Below are 23,652 nucleotides of genomic sequence, written 5' to 3'. Positions count from 1 at the left end.
AAAGAGCTATTTAGCTAACAGAAATGAATATGTTGATCAACTAAATAAAAGGTTGATTGCTAAGTTTTATGGTAATAACAGAATATTTTTCAGTTTTGACTCAATAGAAGATGATACCAACAATAACTACCAAGAAGAATACTTAAATACTTTAACACCAAATGGCCTTCTACCTCACATGTTTGTTGTCAAATTCATTATTTCTTACTTATGTTAGTGTCACCATATATCTATATAGAATAAGTTAAAATTGATCTTCCATTCCATATAGGTTGATTTTGAAGAAAATGTGCCCTGTCATGCTACTGAAAACTTAGATCCACTAAATAGCTTATATAATAGTAGACATATGGTATATAGAAGTTTTGATAATAATGTCACACATGCAGAACTTATGGTACGAGTCAATGTGCTTCTAAGTATGTGTTTATCCCCGAATTCAACTTTCGTCTTCCAAATTTTCGTTTTAAATTTGTTGTTGAAATTTTTTCCAGTATGTTTATATTTTATAGTTATAATAAATAAAGCACAAGGACAATCATCCTAAATATTGAACTATATTCACCATAATATATACAAGAATAACTATATGTTGCACTTTCAGGAAGATATCAATATCGACAACAAGAGTTCTGGTTATGACAGAGTAACCAAAGCATTAGAAGGAAACATATACAAAAAAACATTGTCTATAAAAAACTGTTCCCTAAGATATCATCACATTAAATACATTTAAACCACAATACATAAGTATCTACTTAACATGACTAAAATTGATCATTAATGTAAGTTTGATGATATCCTTTCATTTTGAAATCACGTATTATGCTAATGTAGCAATAATTTTTGGCATTTAGATGAGTATTATATTAACGTGCAACGCACGTTTATAGATACTAGTCTATATTATTATAAAAGCATGGATATAATGTCGGTTTACAAAAATAACCTTATAATATTAAGCATAATAACTCATAATAAAAGGGCACAACCGAAATTCTAGATATTAGCCTTATAATCCTATTAGTTTTAGGACATAATATTATACATTAAGAATCCTACATGATTAACTTTAGGAATCCTATTAGTATAATTACTTTCGGATATGTCTAATTCATATAAAATTGAACAATCAAAATCCTTTATTGACCTAAATTTCGGAATCTCTTTTCATGCGTTAGGTTATATAGATGGCACGTGATGTTTTTGCATGTATGATGTAATATAGGTCAATTATACAATCAAAGATTATACAATAAATATTTTTTGTCATGTAATCCTATTACTTTTAGGATATACTTCTTAAAAATTTCTATTACTAATTTAATTTAAAAAAGTATTATAATGTCCTATTACTAATGCCATCCCATCCCAATAGCGTATATTTGGAGCTCAATATGAAATCCTATTTTCTTGCAAGACCCGTTCGGATAATGAAAAACTCCAGAAATTGCTTCGAAATAAGATCCTTTTAGTTTGATAATGTATTATATCATCCAAATTTATTTAGAAAAAGGAGAGACTATATTATTCTAAAATCATAAACACAATATTACTATACCAAAATAGCCCAAAAATATTAAGCGGAAGAACTCATAAGGAAATGACATAACTGTAATAACCTATTTTATGGACTACAATACCTTCTATACTAATTTTTAACATTTAAAATTTAAAATGAATAAAAAATTTTCTATTAAATTCTAATTAAAAATATGTAGGAAAGTTTTATAAAAATTAATTTCATAAGAATCCTCTGTATTGGCATACATTACCACTCTATAATGTCCATACTAAGAAAATAAAAAGTAATTATTAAATGGACTGCATAAAGAGTTAAAATTGAGAAAAGATACGCCACGTTAATATATTTTTTTTTATTTAAACTATTTTCCTACTCAAAATAATATTTTTTAATTAATTTTTTCGTGTAATATTGAAAAATACCAATTATTAAACAACAATTAAGAAAATATTTAAGAATATAAATTTGATAAAGAGAAAAAAAGTTGGTTGGTAAGAGTCAATACACTATTGATTCTACAAACATAACGATTAAAAGTGAAATGTCATATGCAATTTTTTACTCATTTAAAATAAAATTTATGGTGGATAAAATTATAATAGGTTAAATAGTCAAAACAAGAATGAACTAATTATGATCTGAATCAACATAAAATAAATTATTTTTTATGCTAAAGCCAAATAATTTTAAATTTTTTAATTAACTATTTAGTAAGAGAATCCAATTCAATTATTTTTTAAATTCATCATATGAGTAAAATTCTTATTCAAATTTAAAAAATAATCTTAGGGTACATAAATTTATTCCATAAAAAGAAGCGTTAGAACACAAAGTAAAAAGAATAGTATATTATTGAGAATCAAAATGCTATACAAGTGTCTGAGGAAGCACAATCAAAGCTAAATCATAATCAAGAACAAGATTTCAAGACTATATTATAAAGAGTCGACTCTGGTTTATAACCGGACTATTCTTTTTAGATGCCTCCGGCGGAATCAAAATAATATTTCTATGTTATGGATTACTTGCAAATATCATATTAAGAGGCATGACACTATTAACAATAATAGCAAGTGGTGTACCAGCAACAATTTTATTGTGAGGCCACCCACTTTAGATTTGATATACTTTTCAAACAACTTAAATAACCATGCACAAATATCAAAGCAGAGCAATTGGTGCTAAATTTATAAGGAAAGAAAAATTGATAAAATGGGATGAAAACACTTATTGCTAAGTGCCAAACGATCGAAATAATTTCTAGAGTTCTAGAGTATATTTGGATATTAATGAACCGTTTGGTGGAATTAACGGTTTGGGGGTGATTTCTATTCAAGTACTACCAGTAGTTTCAAATCGACAAAAGCTGAGACTGTAAAAGCTATCTTGCCAAAGTTATACTTCTGGCCTCAATATGAAAAAGAATCAACTGACAAGAAATCTAAAGCAAGAACAAATCCAGTATTCAGTGTCTTTTTGTTTCGTATCGGAAATGAAGAAGAGCATCAATAAAAGAGATTTTGGTTCTTCCTGAAATATTTGGTTATCAATCTCAATGGTAATGGTGAGGTGCATTTAATAAGAGAAACATTTCTATCATTAGATTAAAATACAATTTGTCTAAATCGCACGATAGAATTTAAAAGATATCTTAGCTAGCAGAATGAATATATTGATTACTAAATAAAAGGTTGATTGCAAAATTTTATATAAAAACAAAATGTTTTTCAGCTTTTGACTCAACAGGAAAATGATACCAATAATTACCTACCAAGAGGAATACTTAAATACTTTAATACCAAATGGCCTTCTATCATACATGTTTGTTGTCAAGTTATTTATTTCTTACATATGTTAATGTCACCATATATATATATATATATAATAGACTAAGTTAAAATTAAAAATTGATCTTCCATTGAATATAGGTTAATTTGAAGAAAAATATGCCCATCATGCTACTGAAAAACTTAGATACGCCAGAATAACTTAGTAATAGCACACGGATGGTATATAGAAGTTTTGACAATACGTCATGATCATTTTTTTGGTATTGAATATTATAGAGTGGTAACGTATTATCAATATGGAGGATTCTTATGAAATTGATTTTATTAATCTTCCTACATATTTTTAATAAAAATTCAATAGACAATATTGTATTAATTTTAAAATCTTAAATATTAAAAAAATTAACATAGAAATTATTGTAGTCCAAAAAAATAAGTTATTGCTGCTATGTCCTTTCCCTATGAGTTCTTCTGTTTAATAATCGGCTTTTATAATAATATATGCTCTCATATTTCTAAATGAATTTGGATAATATAATACATTTTTAAATTAAATTAGCAATAGAAATTTTTTAAGAAGTATATCCTAAAAGTAGTAAGATTACAAGGCTAATATATACACCTGAAAATAGTTATAATAATAAGATTCCTAAAGGCAATCATGTAGGATTCCTAATGTGTAGTATTATGTCCTAAAACTAATAGGATTATAAGGCTAATGTCTAGAATTCCGAGTATATCCTTGTATTTTGAGTTATTATGCTAAATATTAAAAGGTTATTTTTGTAATCCGATATTTTATTCATGCTTTTATAATAATATAGATTAGTCTCTACGTACGTGCGTTGCACGTAAATTTTAAACCAATCATTTATATAATACACCAACAAATTAAAGTTTATCAAAAGATTATATACAAGAATAAATAACTGATGTAAAATAATTTATGTAAAATCAATGTTATTCCATTAACATAGAACTTGAATTCACAATAATTGAATACCCGAACCTACAAAAATGATCAATTTAGTTTGATCAAATAATATTTCTTTTTACGCGTAGATATATGTAAAATATGATCATATCATACCTAATATTATATTTAGTTTAAGTTCTTTAATCTCGCTTTAATTGCTCTATAATGACAAAAACTCTTGCATTCGATATTGATATCCTTTTAAAAATGTAACATCTATTTTCTTGTGAGAAAATAGATTGCAAAAAATATATTTACTTCAACATTAGAGATTGTTGGCCCTTCTTTGACATGATTCAACAATAACCTTAAATAATATTGTTCACGTTCTCAATGGTTAGTTATATATTAGAAAGATATAAGAAGTTTTGAGTATGTATATTAAATGGCTTAAAGATAGCAGTTAACTGAGGTAAAGATTATATAAACCAAGTGTTCTTTACTTTCGGTAGAAATTATGGAGGGTTGGATTACTCTGCTCGATGCTCCTTCAAATTTTCTTTTATTTATTTAATTCAATACTTAACAATAGCTTCAATCCAACACACATTTGTAACAGTAAAGAGTTCGATTATTTTATTCATATTCCTTAAAAATAAATTTTGTTATATCAGCATTATATAATTTTTTTTCTTTAAAAATTTGGATTTACTTCTTGTCCTTTTCTGTGAGTCATAAAACTACCTTGGTTTTGAACATAATAAAATAGTTAGCATTTGTCATATGGATTTCGTGGCTGATTAGATTTACATCTCCTAGTGTGGGGTTTTTTTCTAATTAGTCGGAATAGGACGTAGAAAATTATTCGAAAATTTTATGGTCGAAAAGTGGTTGGTGCATTCTGTAACTGTAGTATAATTGCTAAAAGATATTTCCAACTCATTGTGCACAAATAAATAGGTAGAATTAGCAGCTTTCACGCAACCATTCATAATATAATAGCTCTTGTTCTGTTAAAATAAATTTTTTCAATCTTCAACATTTTTATTGAATAGTTGTCACGACCCCGGTTCGCCCCGTGAACCATCGTGATGGCACCTAGTCTCTACAACTAGGTAAGCCTAAAATGCGGAAAATAAACTAGATTTGCGGAAGAAAAACAAGTTAAAACAGCGATAGAGTAATAAAACAACGTTTAAAAGTGCCGCTCGGCATACACGACGTAACTCTCAAAAACAAATACATATTCCCAAAACCCGGAAACCCATGAATCACAAGCTACGAATATAGTAAAAATGCTCTAACTCCGGAAAGTCTACATCAACAGTAAAGATAGAAGGGCTATCACAAGAGAGAATGGAGAGAGACTCCTCGGTCTGAGGACGCGACTGATATATCTCGAAGTCTCCGTAAGATCGCCTCGCCTTAAGGATGGTAAGTCTGAGTAGAGGTATTGGATCTGCAGATGAAAAACATGCGCAAGAAGGGCATGAGTACACCACAGCGGTACTCTGTAAGTGCCAAGTCTAACCTCGGTCGGGTAGTGACGAGGAAGGTCAGGGCCCTATTGAGGTTAAATAAAATATAAAGTTCGACAGTGTAGATAAGAACAGTATAAATAAGTGCAGCAGTAAAAGTATCACAGGATATAAGATAACTACAACTGATACAGAGGCAAAACAATCACAAGGATAATAACCGGGGATCTCTCAGTATCCCGAGGATCTCTTAGTATCCTCAATATACACCCGGGGTTCTCTTGGTATCCCGAGCATCTCTTGGTATCCTCAATATATGCCAGGGATCTCTTGGTATCCCGATGATCTCTTAGTATCCTCAATATACGTGCTAGGGATCTCTCGGTATCCCGCACCTCAGCTCGATCATAAATACGTACAGGGGATCTCCCGGGATGCCTTCTCGTAGTCCCAAAGTAAAGCACACACTAATAACAAGGGAATACTCAACTAAGCTCAACTTCATACCAAATTAAAACAGGCAATCCTAACCTAGCATGCTTCACGTAATACAATTAAGGCAGTTAAGGCAAACAGAGCAATTTAGTCAATTAGACATGTTTTCCTAGGCAAACAGCAGGCTTAAATTCCAAGTAGAGTAAGCAAGAAAGGAAAAACACAATTTAAGGTTATTTTTAATGAAAAACCGGATTTTCAACAATTAGCACAAGTACGCACTCGCACCTCATGTACAAGGCGTTTCCACTATCACAATATCAATCCTAAGGGGAATGTCCTCCACACAAGGTTAGACAAGCCACTTACCTCGAACCGGCTCAATAATCAACCCGAAACCACGTTCTTGCCACGAGCATTCGACTCCAAATGGCCCAAATCAATTCAATTCAATTGCATAATGTAAATAATTCTTCAAGTAACTGATTCTACAAATAAACTCTAAGCTAATACGCGAAATTAGGTAAAATGACCAAAACGCCCCTCGAGCCCACGTCTTGGAATCGGGTAAAATTTATATTTCTAGAATTCCCACACTCTCACGAGTTCATTTATATCAAAATTATCTCAATCCTACATCAAAATCGTGATCCAAATTCAATTGCTAGGCCTAAGAACTTTTCCAGCTTTTCTTCAACTTTTCCACCCCAAATTCGAATTTAAAGGATGAATTTAAGCTTAGATTCGTGGAAAACAATATAAAACGAGTAAGAATCACTTACCCAAAACACCCAGGTGAAAATCCCTCTTAAAATCGCCTATCCCGAGCTCCCAAATTAATTTTTTCCAAGTTTGGAACAAACCCTCGGTCCTGTCCCCTTTTTTGCCCAGTTATTCTGCTTCTGCGGTCAAGGGACCGCACCTGCGATCCCGCTTCTGGAAGAATCGACCGCATATGCGAAAATCACTAACGTCCCAAAAATCCGCTTCTGCGACACATTTTCCGCACCTGCGGTTGCAGGTGCGATATCCTTCTCGCACCTGCGGCTCCTGCTGGACTTCCCCAATTCCGCTTTTGCGGTTGAAATGCCGCTTCTACGGCTTCGCACCTGCGGGACCCAAACCGCAGGTGCGGTTATGACAGGTACCAGCAACTTCAGCCACTTCAAACCATTTCAAATCTTTCCGTCAACCATCCGAAATCATCCCGAGGCCCCCGGGACCTCAACCAAAAGCACCAATAAGTCTAAACCACTGTCCAAACTTGTACCAATCCTTAAAATACCTAAAACAACATCAAAACCTCGAATTAACCATGGATTCAAGCCTAAGAACTCCAAAAATTCTCAAAATATGCTTTTGATCAAAAAGTCTATCAAACCTCGTCCGAATGACCTGAAATTTTACACACACGTAACATTCAACATTATGGAGCTACTCCAACTTCCGAAATTTCATTCTGACCCTCGGATCAAAATTTCACTATCGAACCGGAAACTGCAAAAATCCATCTTTCGGTATTTCAAGCCTAAATTAGCTACAGACCTCCAAAACACAATCCGATCACGCCCCTAAGCCCGAAATCACCCAACGGAGCTAACGGAACCATTGGAATACCATTCCGAGGCCGTCTTCACACTGTTCCGACTACGGTCAAATTTCCAAAACTTAAGCTCTCATTTAGGGACTAAGTGTCCCAAAACTCTCCGATACTCAAAATCGAACATCCCGACAATTCAAAATAGCAGAAATAAATATGAGGAAAGCAGTTAATAGGGGATCGGGGCGTAAATTCTAAAAATGACCAGCCGGGTTGTTACAATAGTACTGCCTGGATCTTTGTCCCCTATAAATTAATATAAAAATAATTTTAGATTATTTAAATATAACACAAATAAGTAATAAATTATATCAGAATAAATATACAAAAGAAGCCTACCTCTTCGTCAACAAATGTTAAATGCTAACGCAAACTCTCTCCTTTGTTGTTCTTATATTTTATTATTGGTCCTCTTCGAATAACCAATACCTTAATTACCCATTCAACATCATAAAGTTTAAGGTTGTTTATTGGGACACATTGTTTTTCCAAATCCGATTCCATTACTTTGCGCGAAATACCTGCAATATATAAGTAAAAGCTGCAGAATATTATGTAATAGCTGAAAATTAATATTATTACACTAACATTAGTTGAAATAACACAAATCATTAATCTCTAAAGATATACAATTTGAACATAATACTACGTCAATGTAAAAGACCTTGATATCTAAAACTAAAAATTAAGCTGAAAAACATAGAAGTACGACACAAAAAACAATTACAATAAAAGTTAAGATGTCATTGTTTTTCTCTCTAATTCATATAAATGACCCTAAAGCATTACTTAATTACGAAAAACGGGAACTTACTCAATTACAAAAAAGGAGAACAATAGAGAGAACTAATAATACCTTTGGTGAAAATTGCTTCGATCTACACCAAAAGCTGTAGAGAACAATGAACAATGTGGAACAACGTCATCTTTTATAGAAATAACTGGCTTATTCTTTTCCTATATGGATTCGTGCAATTACGCTGTCTATGAGAGAAGATTAAATAAGGAAAAATATTTTTGTCAGAAAAGAAAAAGGCTAAAAAAAAAGGTTGGCGGTGAGTAAGCTGAATTCTATGGGAGAAGATTAAATAAGAAAAAATATTGTTGTATAAAAAGAAAAAGGCTACAAAAAAAAGGTCGAGCTAGGTAGAAACCAAATCGGCCAACGTCCAACAAATAGTAGGATAGAAGAAATATGCCGCTGCAAAGAAAAAGAATTTGACCCAAAGTAGCTATGTAGCATTAATGTATACATAGTTTAAATGGTAAGAAAAACCACCCTCGTGTAATTTACAATTATATCCTTAAATTATACAAATAATTAAGGTTATAAAGTCGATCAATGTTTCAAGGATATTTTAGTCGTTTAACATTTAGCCTAAATTATTCATGCTTTTATAATAATATAGATATAGACTAGACTTAGGGGTACGCGCGATGCGCGTGAATCCTGTCTCAATAAATATAAATTTATTTAAGAAATAGTATTAAATTATAAAATAAAAATGTAAGTTCCTAAAGATGATCATGAATATTAGTTGTGTATAACTAACTCAATAATTAAAGAAACTATCTTAGAAGTTCTCATCAATAATTCAACTTAAAATTTTGTTCCAAGTTTATAATTTCAGTTTCACGGGCAAGAACCTTAGTAATCTAAATAATCTTGAAGGATGCAACGTACAACATATAAGCTGGTAACTAATAATCTACAAACTTTAAATAAACACAAAATCAAAGTGCAATAATAAACAAAAAAGACATTAAAAAAAAAAACAAGCTAGTAAGAGAATCTATAATTGAAAGCTAGCTAATATACCCACTCATATTTAGCTAAATGTATTATGAATTAAAAATTAAAGATTCTCATAAATTATCTTGTTAATTTTGTGCCTTTTATTGATTTCTGCTCAATATTGCTCATAATTATAATAGTGCATTTAAAAAGTTCGAAAGTTAAAGGTAAACTATTGAATAATATTATTAGTATATTTTAAAAACTAAACTATCAGCGCTTTTGTCCAAGAAACCATACCTCTTCTTTCTAAAATCTTCTTATTTTTACTTTATTACGTTTAAGACTTATACAAAGTTCGAAATGAAAAAAAAAAAAAAATTAACTTTCCCCGTGGTTCAAATAAGAAACAAATCAATAAGTAAATAAGCTTTATATATTAAAAAAAATTAAATGAAGTGTTTCTAATAATATTTAATATAAAGTTGAAGGACTTCAGAATATATTTTTTGTGTGATAAAGATCAAGTTAAATGAAAAGAAAAAGCATTAGTTTTAAATTTTAGCCCTTTATTATAGGTAAATATTATTAAAGAACTCACGTAAAATATTATTAAATAGTATTTTATTGGGTGTAAAAAGTTACGCTTTCTTATTAATTAATATGTTATGATGGCCAAAGGCTAAAAATTAGGATCTCTTTCTTAGTTCAATAAGGTAATATATTTGATAACACAACTTTAGGTGATTTAAATATTTTAAATATTAGGAAAGTAAATTATAATTATGTTTAATTTAAAATCTACTTTTAGAGGGTAAAAATGACAAAAAATATTTTAGATAGATATAGATATAAATAGATTATTTAATGATTGATTTGATATAAGACGGCTTAGTTATACATTCTTTTTTTCCTTTCTACATTCTCGAGAGAAAAAGAAGAGGAAGGGGCTTTGACAATCACGTGCTAGTGACGTGCTTGCTCCCATCCCTTTCGGCAACCGCAATAACGATCAAAAGAAAAAACTCAGGAGTAAACAAAACAAAAATGGCGAATCCTTTCCTCTCTCTTAAAGAGTCTTAACACTAACTCTTAACTCTTCATTCAGATTCAACGATGATGAATCTCTTCGTCTTCTCTCTTCTATTTTCTTCACTTTTTCATCTCACTTTCGCCAGAGGCGGCTTTCGCAGCTCCACTAATCTATCAGGTCTCTCTCTCTCTCCCTTCTAAATTTACCTTTCTATTTTTGCTTCCTTGATCTATTTATAGCATACTGTTTTTTTTGTGGAAAATTTAAGCGCTTTGATTAGGTTTTCTTTCTTAATTTTGAGCTTAGCAATGATGGGTATTGATTATTATTATTTTCAATATGGAAGGTTATTAATTAATATTGAGCAGAAGTATAGTACGTGTAATTGCTCCATTAATTAACTAATTACTCGTACTATCTTTTGGTGGATTTGTTTTGAATTAGAATTGAATGCTATATCTATGGTTGTCTGATTTTTTTTTTAAGGTATAGGAAAAGGGAATGATAATTTATTTTAAAGATTGACTCTTGTTTAATTAAATGCTCTTCTTTTCTTTACCAATTGTAGGTATTGTCAATAGTAGTTCTGCAGCTTCAGCTAGACATTTATTTGCCGATATCAACGTTCCTTTCACTGAGGAACAGCACTTGAAAAGACTGTACGTTTATACTCGACCAAAAAGAATTTTAGAAATTCATTTTTGTGCTTGTTCTTGTATTTATTCGTTTTTGTTTTTACAATTTAGTGTAATGACAAAGAATCCTCTTTTTGTACTTGCAGTGAAGAATTAGCAAAAGATTACATGTCAAATTCTGATCTTGAGAATGCTATCATGTCATTGAACCGTAGGTGCAGTAAGATATCCAGAGTCTACAGGTAACTTCAGGGGATCAAGAATTTATAGATTCCTTTTTCTTTTTCTCTCCCTCCCTCTCTCTCTCTCTCTCTCTCTCTCTCTCTCTCTCTCTCTCTCTCTCTCTCTCTCTCTCTCTCTCTCTTTTTCCGGTTAAAAATAATTTGTAGATTCTTATAAATGCCTTTTATCATTGGGTTTTATCTTAAGAAACTTTCAATTGATTACTTCTCAAAATGCACATCCTTGCAATGTAAAAGTAATGGTTAATGTGCTAATATACTTGGATGACCGGGCTAATTAATGTCTTATTATTTAGAACAATCTGTAGCACTAGAAGGGGGAAGTTGTCTTGGGTGGATGGTTGGACGATTTTATGTTATTCTTTTTAAGCTTTATTACCTGGATCTTCATTTACTGTACCATGTCAATTCGGTGTGACAGGGGGTTATTGGTATTTCATGTGGATTCTTCAAAGTACGAACAATAAAAATGGCATAACACTTCACCTAATATGAGAAATTCATAGTAAACTAGTCCAGGTAGCATTGCTTTTCTAGAACCTCTGCCTAACGAGGATTGTGATAAACTCTACAGTAGTTATCTCTGATAGGCTGCTTCAGAAATGTGATTTTGGACTCGAAGAGTCTCCTATTCCATCAAATATGATGCATAAGTATTGTGCTTTGCTTTGCAAATCAAGCAGTAAATTTATTAAACTACTTTTGACTTTTCCAATTTTAGTGGTAGTAAAGTACTACTTTATCGTGTCTAACTTGCGTGTGATCCACAAATAAGAGACAAGCAAACAGAAAAATTGTACTCCGGGCTCTTACGAGTATATTTTTGTGAAATGATAATGGGAATTAATTCATTAGAAAAAGAAGAAAAAAAGATTATGGGATTAATGATAATGGACGAGGTACATCTCATACTTCTAGTAGTCTGAGACCTGGTGTGCTGCAGCCTGCATGTGTTTGTGTATTGCAGTTTAACATAATTGTTTTTTACACTCAGATAAGAAGTGCTACTTTGTGGATCCCTTGATGGATAATCTTTTCCCTCATAAGCAGGGGCAGAGCTAGCGTTGTGGTTGGGGGTTCAGTAGAGCCCAGTAGCTTTAGTCCAAACTCTTATTTGTTTTAAGAAATGTATTGAATATAAATTATTAATTTAGAACCCAGTAGCTTAAAAGGACTAGAATTCCGAACCCACAAGCTTCAAATACTGGCTCCGCCTCTGCTCATAAGTGGACAATAACTATCTGTAGTATAATTTTAAACTATGCTGCTTTAACACCTAACTCATTCTTCTTCTCTCTTTGAGGGGTTTTTGGAATGCATGATCAGCATTGGAAAGAGTGTGCTGGGAGTCCCATTGGTAATGCTTTTCTCCTCCTGGTTCTTAAATCTATATATGATATCTTCCTCTTTTTTCCTTGCATTTGTTCCAAAGTGGACAGCCTCTCTGCCTTCTTAAAGGTAGGGGTAAGGTCTGCGTACACTCTACCCTCCCCAGACCGCACTTGTGGGATTACGCTGGGTATGTTGTTGTTGTATTTGTTCCAAAGTGGAGAAATACCTTTAATATTAATAACTGACTGGGATTACCAACAGTGGGTGATGGAAATCTCTGACAAGCCAGGCAAAGAAGAGGCTGAGCCTGCTTTTAAGGTACTGATATCTCCATTAATTACGTTCTTGAATTTAGAAGTGTTATCTGAGGTAACATATTGTTTATGCTTGTATACTGTTAGAAGATATCTCTTTTCAGTTTGTTCTAGCATTTGCCTTAGCCGTGAAGGTTAAACTGGTGATAGCTTGTGAATCCACTTCTAACTTATTGAATAACTGATGATAATGAAGCTGCAGCTTGTACTTAGTTTGCAACCTTTGCTCCTCATCCTGCTTCTTGAGCTAACCAAATAAAATTCTGTGAAGACTGTAGTACAAAAGCTTTATAGTTTCTTTTCTCAAGCTTAAGGTGGCAAGCTGTCAGGGTTAATGTAGATTCTTGAATCTTTCTTATTCTCTGTGATACTAGAGCTGAATAGTACATAATTTGAAAAGTTAATACTCACAGGTGTTCCTTTTTGACCTTTTATTTAATTATGAAGAAATTGAAAGCAGACGTGCCTTAGCTTGCAAGTTCGGCATTTTGCTCTATGTTAGAAACAACACTATGACTTATCACAAAAGAGGGTCCTTTTATTATAAGATCAAAAAAATGTTTAGGACAACGCCTTGGGTAACCTTGCAATTAAATTCAGGCTTTTTTTCCTACTATTTGAGACATTATGATTCTGGGTAAACTGCTGAAACTCAGAGGTGGAATGCCCTCCTCCCCTACAACAAAGAAACAATAGCAAAAAAAGGCATAGGGTCACTTAACATAATTTGGAAAGAAAACTGAGAGAAATGGAGTCCTAAAGCTGCAGTAAACTACTTTTTCCTACAGTTAGTAATAAACCGAATGTTGGGTGGAACTGGAAAAGAAAAAAGATATCTTTCTCGCAATTGATTTTACTATTCTTCTGACTAACTGAATGAACTAAGAACACACTCTATCTGTAGCTTTATGGCTTTCTCAGCCTGCATTCCCAGAGAAATATTGCATTGATTTTAAGATGTTGGAACTTAGTTTCTGCATGAGCTATAGCTGTTCTTGTGCTACAAATACTATTCCACATATTCTCCTCTTTTCAATGTTTTCTTTATATAGTTGAATTAAGTATTTTCAGTATTTTCTTGGAGCAATTTTATTTGGTGATTAAATTACTCAGCAGGCTTCGTAATGCAGTACATTGGCAACGTGCATGGGGATGAACCTGTAGGTCGTGAGCTTCTAATTCTTCTGGCGAACTGGCTTTGTGATAATTATATGAAGGATCCCTTGGTAATTGACTTCTCTGGTTAAATATCTTCCTCTTTAGAAAGTTCATGTATCTTACTTGCTGGATTCTAGTCTTGTGTTTCCTCTCTTTGCTGTTGATATGTACTAGAAGCATTGTAAAATATTGGGGCATTTCCCTGGACAATGCAGAAAACTTATGTTTCTAATCTTGAAAATCTTATGCAATTTCTCTAGTGAAAAGATATCCAAGTAAGAAAGCATCCGAACAATTTTTACACGACTTTGGGGGAAAAAGTCAATCTTTACCAAATATATGAATGTTCTTCTTTAAAAAAATAATCTTCTTCAAAACATTTGAATGTTCTAGGTTGAAATGAACAAGGAAAGATAGTAAGTTTTAAACTATTCATTGTGTTCCTTGGCCAATGTTGAAGCATTGGTTGTCGAGCAACAAATTCACTCGCCATTTGTCAAAATCACTATTTAGTATCTACATGGCATGAATTTGGAATTCCTTCTAAAGAATGAAAGTCTTCTGGCTCTACTGGATTTTATTTTACAGGAACCTTCAAGATTTTTTTGGTTTCAACCCAGTAGAAGTTGTTTGTTCTTGTTTGGATGAGTTTACGAACATCTTTTTCTAATATGGTCGAATTCGTTATTTTATGAGGCCTGGAAAAGCTTCAGGAACCTTTGCTCGTGACCCCCCCCCCCCCCCCCTTTTTTTCCCCCTGAAAAGGTAACTATTATTCACAACGTCAGCACTAAGATGGTGCTGACAAAGCTGTACAGATGGAAGCAAAACCAAAAGTATATCCCTCTTCTATTCTTCGAGGGTATACTATGCGATCTAAAACTGATTCGGCCTCATTCACAGGGTCCCTTTAACACCGAAAGACAAAAAAAGTTGCAGCTCGACTTCATCTCTGAGTAGAATCGGATTGTCCTCAAACCATCTTGAATTTCTTTCTGTCCACACTGTCCACCAAATACAGCCAGGATTCATGTTGTCTTAAACAACATTGTGGTATTGGGTGAAAGAACTCTTCTTTTGAACTAACTTTGTTCTTAATAAAACCTTTTCCTTATCATAGGATGATGCAGAAAAGATATTTTCATATTTTTCTTATCATAGTTTCGAAATTCAATTTTTTTTAATTATGGCTTGTACAGGCTACCCTGATTGTAGACAATGTTCATCTTCACATACTCCCATCAATGAATCCAGATGGGTTTTCGTTGAGGAGGCGTGGAAATGCGAACAATATCGATTTGAACCGAGACTTTCCTGACCAGGTATCTCTTGACATACTGTACTGGTGGATATTATGTTATTCTAAAGTTAGATATGAATGTTTTTCGTAAGGTAAATTTTGGAGTGGAACTTCCCATCCCAGCTCATACATTGTGAAGGAAACTACATTAGGACCATATCAATCAATCAATAACACCTCACTCCCAGATTAGTTGGTGTCAGCTTATGGATCGTCAATCCCACATTTGAGCTGTATGGTGAACAAAAATGTCATCCGAACATCTGTGGAGTTTAGGCGTTAAGGTCTAGTAAAAGGAGTTCTTCCACAATTAGGAGTTAACTAATTAACTTTCAAAAATTATTAAAAGAAAGGAACTTGGAGTCACTGCAGAGTGATCAGTTCTCTGATGTAGTGGAAAATTGTCAGACATAGGAGCTTGATGATGTAAGTTAGACCTATCATATGTCAAGGGGCGGGAACATGATGATCATCGTTACTTTCATTGCACTAGTATAAGAGTTTTTAGTTGGCTTCTAGCTCTAAACTAGACTGGAAACTTAACAAAGGGAAAAGCGAGTAGGATTATTGCAACTTCTAAAACAAAGAAAGTCTGGAGATCTTCGTAGAGGATAATTTATGTTGAAGACATAATTAAGTAAATAAAAGCGTGCTCTTTCTAACAGCTTAAACTTTTAAATGAGATGGCCACACACTTTAACATGGTATCAGAGCAGGCAGAGGTCCTGGATTCGAGTCTCACGCCACCCATTATCAAAAAGAATTTCCACATGTTTGGTCCATGAAAAAGAATCAGAGCTGCACGTGGGGGGGGGGGGGGGTGTTGAGATATAATTAAGTAAATATAAGTGTGCTCTGCCTAACAACTTAAGCTTTTAGATGAGATGGTCACACACTTCAACTATTTGCAGTGGTTAACTTGGTATAATCAGTTTAGAGGCAAATGTTTCTCCCATTCTTTACTTTTTAAAAAAACTAATATAGGCTATATTCATCAAAAGAAATGTAGGTTATAATCTTATTTTTGAACAACTGATCCAGAAAGAAGAATGTCTCTTTAATAAGTTAAGTTGACATTTAACCATATCAGTAGGCTTACCTTGATCATTAATTAGTACCACAATTTTTTTTCATAAACTATATAATTCATCATCTCTTTCTGTTTCTTGTTGAAAATGCAAAGAAAGAGGGGGTGGGGGTGGGGTGGGGGGGGGGTGTGGAAGCGGTTGTAGATTCACATCTTTCGTGAAGTGCAGAAACTGTTTGCTTCAATATTCGCTCAACATTCATGCTAGTAACATGATTTCTAGAATGTGGTTTTAAAAAAAGATCCCTCTATTGATTTTTTCGATAATGTTTAATGTGAGACGTTGGAGGTTAGTCTTTGAGGTCGAATTCAACTTTAAATATATATTATTTTTCCTTTAAAATTTCTTTGAATTGATATTAAAGCTTGTGTGGAATATGTTGACTTCACTTCCATAGGCTACTCTTAGTTTTGTCACAAATCCACTTCTTATTGAAAGGCTGTTCTTGTTTTTGTCTTTTCAAGTTCTTATCCTCTCTCCTATGTAGACTAATTATAACAATGATTAACTGACATGAAATGACATAGTTCTTTCCCATAAATGATGATCCTGGCGCACATCAACCTGAAACAAAAGCCATTATGCGTTGGTTGGAGGAAATGCACTTCACAGCATCTGCTAGTCTGCACGGGGTAAGCATTCAGTTACTCTTTCATCTAACTTATGCGTTGCATCTGAATGTCCTTTATTTATGTTGTAGTTAAGTAGGTGTATTAGTTATGTCGCTTTTGCACTTTTAGCGAAGTAAACTATTTTGTGTTTCATAATGTTTTCTTGTGTCACTTTATGTTTTAGTAGTGTGGTGACTTCTGTTCAAACTTGTGCTCATATCCTTTTGTCTACTAAATGACCTTTCAGTATGAAGTTTTCACTTTCATAAAAAGCATCAGTAGAAATGGTTATCCTTGTTCGACCTGGCCTGTTTCAAATGGCAGAAATGGTTAGTACAAGTAATGAAGCTTCTGCTGATAAGTAGTAACTTATAATGTAAAACTATATTGGAAGCAAACGAATTTCAAAACAGATTAATGATATAGGTGTCAAGAGGAACTCTCAGATCAGGAGAAAATCTGCGATAGTAGTTTATAAAGGAAAAAAGAAAGAAGAAAACGTCTTCATAAAAAAAAAGAAGAAGAAAACCTGTGATAATAAATCGTTAAACTATAATAAGGGAACTGCTTGCCCAGTCCTTTGCAATATTTTGTTTGCATATATTGTTGTCTCTTTGGTGATAAAGAGTTTGTTCTTTTTGTCTCATTGCTTCATCAATATGAAAATGTTGGAGAATTTGACCTCGGCGAGTTACTTATAGTTCTCTTTCAACAGGGAGCACTTGTAGCAAATTATCCATGGGATGGAACTGAGAACAAAAGGTGAGTGTCTGATGATTGTTTGTTATCCTTAAATTTAATTTTCGGAAAAGACCTAAAAATGCCACTCAACTAACGGAAATGACTTATCTATGCCATTCGTTAAAAGATCGGCCGATCCATGCCACTACCGTTATACTTTTGGCCTATTCATGCTACTAACCTTATACTTTTGGCCTATTTATGCCATTGTTCACTAACAGTCCAATTTTATGGGTTTTAAATAATAAAATAAATTTTTCAACCCCACATTTTGCCACATGTCTTTATATTACTGACTCTTCTTTACTTGACCCTACATTTCTTTGAATGATAATATAACTGAAATGGGCTGGTAGTACAAATCATGAGTTTCATGAATTGAAATAAACACAATATCGGTTTAAAATAAATACAAATCATCGTAAAAATCACTATTCAGTTTGATTTGTAAAAATCACTGATTCGGTTTCAAACTGAACAGTGATTTTTACAATGATTTGTATTTATTTGAAACCGATGTTGTGTTTATTTCAATTCATTTTTTAAAAATCTAAATAGTAGAAGCTCGTGATTTGTACTATCAGTCCTTGGAAAATGAATTAAGGTTCAGTAATTTTATCATTTATTTGTCTAAAAAAAAATCTCATTAAATTAGATAGTTGTTGATTGGCTTACCTAGCGGGTTGGGTTAGGTGCCATCACGACTAATTCGATTTTGAGCTGTGACAAGGAATTAGGGGTGGGTTAAAAGATGGTTGGATTTTATCGTTGGGTCAAGTAAAGAAGAACCAATAATATAAAGACACATGGCAAAAGTGGGGTTGAAAAATTAATTTTTATTATTTAAAAATCAGAAAATTGGATTGTTAGTGAACAATGACATAAATAGGCCAAAAGTATAAGGTTAGTGGCATGAATAGGCCAATAGTATAACGGTAGTGGCATGGATATGCCGACCTTTTAACGGATGGCATAGATAAGCCATTTCTGTTAGTTGAGTGGCATTTTTAGGCCTTCTCCGTTTAATTTTTGAATGAGAGGCCTAATCTGTTTAGAGTACCATTCTTCACTTATTTGGTTTGCTATCATATTTTTTGATCTCCCGAGTCTCTAGTTGTCTTCAGATATTTTCATGCCAACACTAATTTTTAATGTTAATGTTCACAACATATATTGGTATCATTTTCAGAAAATATTATTATGGCTGTCCAGATGATGAAACATTCAGACACATGGCTAGCATCTACAGTCATTCCCACCATAACATGTCTCTAAGCGAGGAGTTTCCAGGAGGAATAACAAATGGTGCATATTGGTAAGGAAGAATGGTGATAATCCAATGAAATTCATCGTGTTAACATTCAGGTTTAGAGCTCCTTTGAGGCTTTATCTTTTGCTGCTTTTGCTGTTGCTTCATACAAAGCTGAGTTTCCTATGTTTTCTGCTGCAGGTATCCAATCTATGGAGGCATGCAAGACTGGAATTACTTACATGCTGGCTGTTTTGAACTGACTCTAGAGATAAGTGATGACAAATGGCCTAATGCACGTGAGGTTAGATCTCAGCTTTTGTCAGTGGAACTTGCTGTTGGCTGACAATGCATGACTCTTGAAGGGTCTTCTGCATCAATTTTCATGATTTATTTTTGGAATTTATCCTCCTCATTTAAGTGTCTTTGTATTGACGGTTTGGTGAATAGAAGTATAATGTTTCTGAATAAAGTCCTGTTTATGTGGATAACCCATTTATATAATCTCAAATATAATGTTTCACAATGCAGCACCCGTTTATAAACAACTACTCGTTTATTTGCAGCTTCCTACTCTTTTTGAGTATAACAAGATGAGTATGCTCAATCTTGTCGCAAGCCTTGTGAAGGTAACCTCATAGCATCTATCATTTTGCGGTTCTTCACTTTAGGAGAATGATTTTTTTTCCTGAAAATCACTCTGTTTGAATTTACCTTTGTTCAGCTAGCTATTAATTACAATCTCAATCATCTAAGGCGAGAAGAATAATATGATCTCTATGACCTTATCCTGACCAAGGTGTCTAGTATCTTGGTGATTTTCCTTTGCAATTTATAGAAGGTCTGGGTTATGGTTGCCTTTTATTTGTGGAGGGTTCATAATTCTGTTTAAGTGAATGCTGGCTGTCTATTCCTTAACTTGTTGTTTAATCTTAAGAAAAGGATAGTTCGATACCTGACCAAAATGGTGCAGAGAAGATGGTTAACTTTGAAGGTTTGATAGATTTGCTTTTACTCGCATCTTTAATTAATCCTCTTTGTGTTTAAGCAAAGTTATTAAGGTAAGAGTTGAAGTTTTTTTTATGTGGTACTAACAGAGGTGGCCCTAAAGTGGAGTCTAAATTACCATTTTTGAGAATTTTAAATTTCAAAATATTTCAGTGGGTGCCTTGGTACTTTTAGTGACATATTGCTAAAATATTGAAAAGTGAAGAGACAGCTTGTCTTTTTAAAAAGTGCAGACTTATGCGTCACATTACACTTACCTTATTTAATCTAACGCAGACAGGAATACACGGAAGGATTTTCTCATCAGATGAAGGCAGGCCTTTACCTGCCTTAATAGCTATAAAAGGAATAAATTCCACGGTGCGTTCTTCATTTGCAAATCCTTTGGTCATCGTGCATAAGTTGTAAAGATATATTCTGGATTTGATGTGATATCACCCGGTCTTACTGTGTGTCTTCATATCAATATCAGGAACTTCATCTTAGAGTATTTCTAAAACTCATTTAGGCCCTCATAATTACTTCAGCTCTAATCTTTAAATTATGTGTAAAAAGTAATATTTCAGGTTTACTCATCTTATTTTATTCTGTGGAAACCCCAATCTCCGGCTGCCTTTTTTTTTTTTGGGGGGGTGGGGGGGAGGGGGGCTGTTCTTTTTTGTTCTTCTTTTGTTTCCCCCTCTATTTCCCCTTTTTGGTGGTTTCTCTTTTTCTCTTTCGTAGGGGAATAAGAAGGTAAAGGCATCAGCCTGGGGAAGTAGGGGCTAGTCTGTTTGTAGTTTGGCAGATTATTCCTTTTAGCTAACTTTTCACATACTGGTAATTCATTCATTTATTTATTTATTCCATGTCATCTGTTACACCACTTTTCGTCTTGGCATTAAATAGGACTTGTGAGATAATTCATATTTCTAGGACAGTCTTCTTACTGTTCTTGTCATTGTCTTCAGATACATGCAAGGGAAGCGTTAGCCGATTACCACCGGTTGCTGGCGCCTGGGGGGAATTATGAAGGTAACCACAGATTAAGGAAATAAAACTAGTTTCGTTACTTATCAAAAAGAAAATAATGCCTTCTCTTTCTCATTAATAGGACAAGAAATTTGAATAACTATTGTTACTAGTCTTTATGAAGAGTATAAAAGAGCTAAGAAGGAAGCTGAGCCCGCTATTCGCAAAACGTAAGGTAAAACACCCTAGGATCATACCAAAATCTAGACAGGTGGGAAGGAGAGTATGAAATGTATGAACTAGCATGAATGAGAAAGAAAGGGGTTAAACTTAAAATCAGGTTAGGTGTAAAAAAAATAGAAATAAAAAATGAAGATAGCCAACAAGGTTTGACATGAGATAGTAAGATCAAAAAGGAAGGGAGATGTTATTTGATCAAATGCTCAACTCAAATCCGAGATACCTTTACAGATCTCCATACATACGTGCAAGATATACACCTTAGGTATACTCGTAAAATTAGGCGCGGAGAAGTAAATGATGCCATGAAAAAATTAATGGTTATAAAAGCTTGTGGTCAAATGGTATATCAGTAGTGGTTTGGAAATGCTTTATACAGGTTGGAGTAGTTTGGCTTACCAAAAGAATCACGTTTGACATAACCATAATTTTGTGTAGATTCTCCACTTTTACATCCCACTTGCATACAGGGAATTTTCAAACTACATCAAATATGTATCAAAAAAAAAATAGTTGGTCGTTTTTTTGTACATTTACATTAGGTCGACGTTTAGCAAGAATTTTTTTGGGTTTGCTTAGAGATTGTATATTAGTGTAGAGAAAAGTTTAAGATATAGAGAACTCCATAGTTTACGGAACTCCTAATTTCTCCTAAAAGATAAATTATTGGGTATTGGAGTAAGGCAGGCTCAAATGGAGATCGTCGATTAAGTTACTGTTAACAATCAAGTATGTGGAAATAAGTTAGAAGTTGGAGGTTGCTTGTGTTTAATCATGTAATCTTCTTGATTGAATAAATCGTAATTGGTGCCTGAAAACTCAACTTGCAGTTGTAGCAACAATGCCAGGATATAAGTCAAGGAGTACAAGAATTATGTTGGGGGAAGAAGCGATGACTGTGGATTTTGTTATGGATCCAGTAATCACTCCCACAAATAGCTTTTTGCAAAGGGGATGGAGCTGCAGCTTACCAGGTCTTCATTTAGAAGTTTTTTTCATTTTGGTTTTGGTATTAGTTTCAGTATTCCTCTGCTTTTTATTGAAGAGGAGACTAGTATTAAACTATCCAAAACAGAGACAGACAAAAAGGTCTATTCTTGGGGTATGAAGTTAGTACGCACACACATTTTCGAGAAATGATAGTTGTAAGACTGATAAATATATGATACTAATAGTGAAAAAGATTAATATTACATGTACCATTTTTCCTTCCGTTTATTACTTTCTTCCTTGTGATTTTCGGTTGGTCTATAGCATGGGAGAAAAATGCATTCCCCAAAAGATTTGAGATTGGCTCTGCAGTACTCTGGCTTCATCCTATTATACGTAACTCCGGTTTGCGTATCCATTACTCTTTTTTTGGTTTAATCATCTAATCACTGGCTTGACTGACCCAGATTTGTGTTGTAGAAAGCTGTTATTTTAGGTTTTAGCATGTCTTACTAAATATAATTTTTCTAAGAGCTCGAATACGAGATCGATATTAAGATAGAGGATAGTTTACCCTTCTACCACAACCCTCAGTGGTCGTATCTAGGGGTGGGCATCAGTCGGTTTGGTTCGATTGTGAATATTATTGGTTTGACATATCGGTTATCGGTTTATAAATATGCAAAATCGATAACCGGACCCATAAGAAATTGGTTATCGGTTAATCGGTTGTCAACCCTTATCGGTTCGGTTATCAGTTTACCGATAAAATAACTCAATCTAGATCAAAACTTCTTCAGAAGCGTGCAAGTCGCAACTGAAGATTTCTTACTGTTTTATTCCTTTAGACACAAGATTTTAAAATGTATCTAATTAGATCAAAACTTCTTCAGAAGCTCGCAACTAAGATTTTCTTACTGTTTTTGTCCTCTAGACATAAGATGTCAAAATGTAGCTAATTAGGAGTGGAACAACGAACAACCACAACCATAGGATAAGCTCAGCGACAGTTACTTCAATTAGCCAAAAACATATGATAATGATATACTGATACCAATTAGTAGCAGCAGAATTTCATTCATTACCTTCACATATTGCAATGGAATGTCAGCAACAAGTTCAGTACCTTTTTAATACAAAATCATTTACTAGACAGATACAATAATGAGAACACTCAAGAAGAACAAGAGTATTCAACAGTGTTTCAAACCCCAAACATTGTAGAAAACAGTACTAATACTTACAACAGTTAGCCAAACACATCACACAAAAATACAAAATAGTAGCAATTACACCTTGATTAACAAGTTCAAACATAATACTAATAGTTTATATTCAATA

At 33.2% G+C, this 23,652-nt stretch overlaps 1 protein-coding gene across 2 annotated transcripts; it reads left to right on the top strand.

Annotated features, from left to right (window-relative positions):
- Positions 1 to 10,415: 10,415 nt before the first annotated feature.
- Positions 10,416 to 22,599, top strand: LOC109236874 (carboxypeptidase SOL1). 2 transcript variants are annotated; one of them, XM_019403105.1, is made up of 15 exons: positions 10,416 to 10,689; positions 11,081 to 11,171; positions 11,294 to 11,389; positions 12,716 to 12,746; positions 12,983 to 13,039; positions 14,166 to 14,261; positions 15,393 to 15,515; positions 17,109 to 17,213; positions 17,908 to 17,954; positions 19,123 to 19,248; positions 19,384 to 19,486; positions 19,749 to 19,811; positions 20,467 to 20,550; positions 21,141 to 21,204; positions 22,212 to 22,599. In XM_019403105.1, exons 1-15 carry the CDS (start codon positions 10,596 to 10,598, stop codon positions 22,487 to 22,489), a joined length of 1,458 nt encoding a protein of 485 aa, XP_019258650.1. In that variant the 5' UTR covers positions 10,416 to 10,595; the 3' UTR covers positions 22,490 to 22,599. The 2 variants fall into 2 exon arrangements, with proteins under 2 accessions (XP_019258650.1, XP_019258651.1); XM_019403106.1 differs by lacking the exons at positions 10,416 to 10,689; positions 11,081 to 11,171 and having other exon boundaries at positions 11,304 to 11,389; positions 12,693 to 12,746.
- Positions 22,600 to 23,652: the final 1,053 nt, after the last annotated feature.

The sequence above is a fragment of the Nicotiana attenuata genome, unplaced genomic scaffold, assembly GCF_001879085.1.
Source record: "Nicotiana attenuata strain UT unplaced genomic scaffold, NIATTr2, whole genome shotgun sequence".
Classification (NCBI taxonomy): Eukaryota; Viridiplantae; Streptophyta; class Magnoliopsida; order Solanales; family Solanaceae; genus Nicotiana; species Nicotiana attenuata.
The sequence above is the reverse complement of the archived record's forward strand: the minus strand, read 5'-3'. Positions and strand labels throughout refer to the sequence as shown.

Excerpts from the sequence above, each read along its gene's own strand:
- LOC109236874 (XM_019403105.1), top strand. The coding sequence starts at position 10,596 with ATGATGAATCTCTTCGTCTTCTCTCTTCTATTTTCTTCACTTTTTCAT. Across the intron at positions 11,390-12,715 it reads AAGATATCCAGAGTCTACAG|CATTGGAAAGAGTGTGCTGG; the intron begins GTAACTTCAGGG and ends ATGCATGATCAG. Across the intron at positions 19,487-19,748 it reads AATGGCCTAATGCACGTGAG|CTTCCTACTCTTTTTGAGTA; the intron begins GTTAGATCTCAG and ends GTTTATTTGCAG.